Below are 2,621 nucleotides of genomic sequence, written 5' to 3' on the forward strand. Positions count from 1 at the left end.
AGCCCTCCGCACATAACCAGCCTGGGACTGTGAGCCACTCGCAGAGCTCTGGCAGCAGCACGCAGGACATGGGAGCAGCGCAGCTTTCCATCAGCGGGCAGAACAAAGCTCCAGCCCGATCTATAGCCCAACAGGGCCTGCTCCCATCCCCACTCATCTGCTGCTTTCCCCCAGCTAACAGACACACAGAAACAAACCCCTCTCAACAGAGAAACTCTAGCTACAGGTTTGAGAAGAACATCTCAAGAGCAAAGGCAAGGGGTTGTTGGGGTGCCTCTCACCTGGTGGCTTTCGCGAGAGCTTCCGAGCAGGGACCACATTACCGACATCCAACAGAAGCACTACTTTCCCATGTTTATTCCTGTAAACTACAAACATAAGACATGCTGAATCATAATTCAGAGAGCAGAATCTCCTTGAAGAAAAAAAAATTAAGTGAAAGCTTCCTCCCTCGATTTTTCTTCCCACTTCAGCCTTGCAGTTACTTCACCAGATCAGTCATGGTTTGGACAGCACACCTCGCTCTGCACACTGGGAACAGCAAGAAATGCAAAAAACACCACCCCAAACAAACACCTCTTCCCAGACAATACCCAAGAGGCAGCTCGAGCAAGTGATTAGAGGAACCAAAATGAGACGATGAAGACTGGCTGAAGCCTCCAGCTCTGCTCTTTGCTGGGTTTCTCCTGGGGTTTTTGTTTCTGTTTTTCTCAGTCACAGAGAAAGCCAAAAGACCAACGCGAGTCCTATCCCTGCTGGCAGCACCGAGCCAGATCCAGCTGGAATGTCAGCTCTGCATTTCATCTGACTTGAAACGTACCCTCAAAATAAAACAAGCTACTTTTTTTAACCTAGTCATAAAGTTTATTAAAATCGTTCATTAATGCTTCAAATGTAGCAAGAATGCATAGATCCCAAAATATACATATGTATTTTCTTATAGAAATAGATTATTCTTTATAATAAAAAAAAACTGTAGGAACATCTTTAACAGATTACTCAATCCATGACTGACAGTTACACGAGATTGCATCATGTACACAGCATTCCCAGCCATGCTTAAAGGATTGCATCACTTCACCCTCGCTCTCCTCTCGCCGTTTTAAATAACCCCAGCGCCCAGCAGAGCCCCGGGGCCGCGGCCTTCCCCCTCCCCCTCCCCCTCCCCGCGCCGCCCGCCGCCCCCTGGCCCCGGGGATAGAGGGGGGAAGCAAATAGAGACCGAAACAACAACAAACAACAACAACAACGAAACCCCCAACGAAACCGAAAACGCAGCCCGGTCCCGGGAAGAGGGCGTAGGGGGGCAGCGCTCAGCTCGCCCCGCGGCCCGGCGCGGGGGTCAGCAGCGGGGCGAGGAGGCGAGCAGGGGCTCGGGAAGCTGTTTGAACAAGTTCCTGAGGGTGCTCAGCTCCCGGGAGAGCTGCTCCACCTTCTTCTGCAGCCTCTCGTTCTCGGCCGTCAGTTCTAAGACTTTGTGCTGCGTCTCCAGGTTGCGCATTTTGGCTTTGTCGCGGCTCTTGCGCACCGCGATGTTGTTCCGCTCCCGGCGCAGCTTGTACTCGTCGCTGTGTTTGTCCACGCACTTCTTGGGCTTGTTCTTTCCCGCCGGCGGCCCCGAGTAGCCCCCGGCACCGGCGGCCGACTTGGAGGACTCGGAGGGGTTCGGGGTGCCGGGGGGGCTGGAGGAGGACGAGGTGGACAGGTTCCCGCTGCTGCCGCTCGGCACCGACTGGTAGCCCAGGTAGGAGCGCACGGTGCTGCCGTAGGGCGAGGACATGCCCCCCGGTCCCGGCCCCGCTCCCCCTTCTTCCTTACGGGGCCCTTTGCAAGAGTCCAGGGTCTCGAAGACAGGCTCCACTTTGGTCTCCACGATCTGGGGCGGAAAGCAGCCCGGCAGCGCCCCCGGCTTGTGGCTCTGGCTGCCGCACGGGTGGCCGTGCCGGGCGAGGCTGATGTAGGTGTAGTCGGGCTTCTTGCCGCCGCCGCTGCCTTTATAGTCCTCGGCGAAGAGATCGGAAAGGAAATCTTGGCCGCCGCTACTGCAGGCAGGCTCAAAGTTGCCCCCTGCTGCTGCTGCGGGAGGCGGCGGTTGCGCCGGCTGCTGGGATGCTGCTAAGGGGTCCAGATAGGGGCTGAAGTCAATGGCTCTCTCGTGGTCCCCTACGGTAAGCTCGGTCATGGAGCGGCCCCCGGCCGCCCGCGGGTGCAGCTTGTTGAGAGCAGCCAGACAGTCCGCCTCGTAATAGAAATTAGCCACTTCCATGGATTTAAAGGCGGGCGGCTGAATGGGGAGGCATGCTGCGTCCCAGGCCACCAGGCGTTGCATGAAAGCAAAGGGGGATGCGGGGAGGAGAAGACGGCGCGGGGGGCCCCCCCGGCACGGGATCGAGCGGCCGCCGTCGGGAGGGGGTCTCCCGAGCCCGGCGCTGGGCACGGCCCCGCTGCGCTGCCCGCCCGGGCGGCTCAGTCCGTGCGGCGCGGCGGAGCTCTCCCGCTCCCGGAGCTGCGGCTGGAGCTGGCGGCTCTCCTGCGGACCATCTGGTTGCGGGGCCCGTGTCCTCAAGTCTCTGACTTAGGAAAGTTCCTTCGCTCGGTTATTTATAGGGGCGGTGGATCCC

General features: G+C 58.4%; 1 protein-coding gene across 1 annotated transcript; it reads right to left on the minus strand.

Annotated features, from left to right (window-relative positions):
* Positions 1–841: 841 nt before the first annotated feature.
* On the minus strand, positions 842–2,398 carry CEBPB (CCAAT enhancer binding protein beta). The gene has a single exon (XM_042884920.1). The coding sequence runs from the start codon at positions 2,327–2,329 to the stop codon at positions 1,343–1,345; it is 987 nt and encodes a 328-aa protein (XP_042740854.1). The 5' UTR covers positions 2,330–2,398; the 3' UTR covers positions 842–1,342.
* Between the last annotated feature and the right edge of the window lie 223 nt (positions 2,399–2,621).

Source organism: Lagopus leucura, unplaced genomic scaffold (assembly GCF_019238085.1).
Source record: "Lagopus leucura isolate 7727_CA_CO unplaced genomic scaffold, USGS_WTPT01 Super-Scaffold_100047, whole genome shotgun sequence".
NCBI lineage: Eukaryota > Metazoa > Chordata > Aves > Galliformes > Phasianidae > Lagopus > Lagopus leucura.

Coding starts and splice junctions, on each gene's coding strand:
- CEBPB (XM_042884920.1), bottom strand. CDS start 2,329: ATGCAACGCCTGGTGGCCTGGGACGCAGCATGCCTCCCCATTCAGCCG.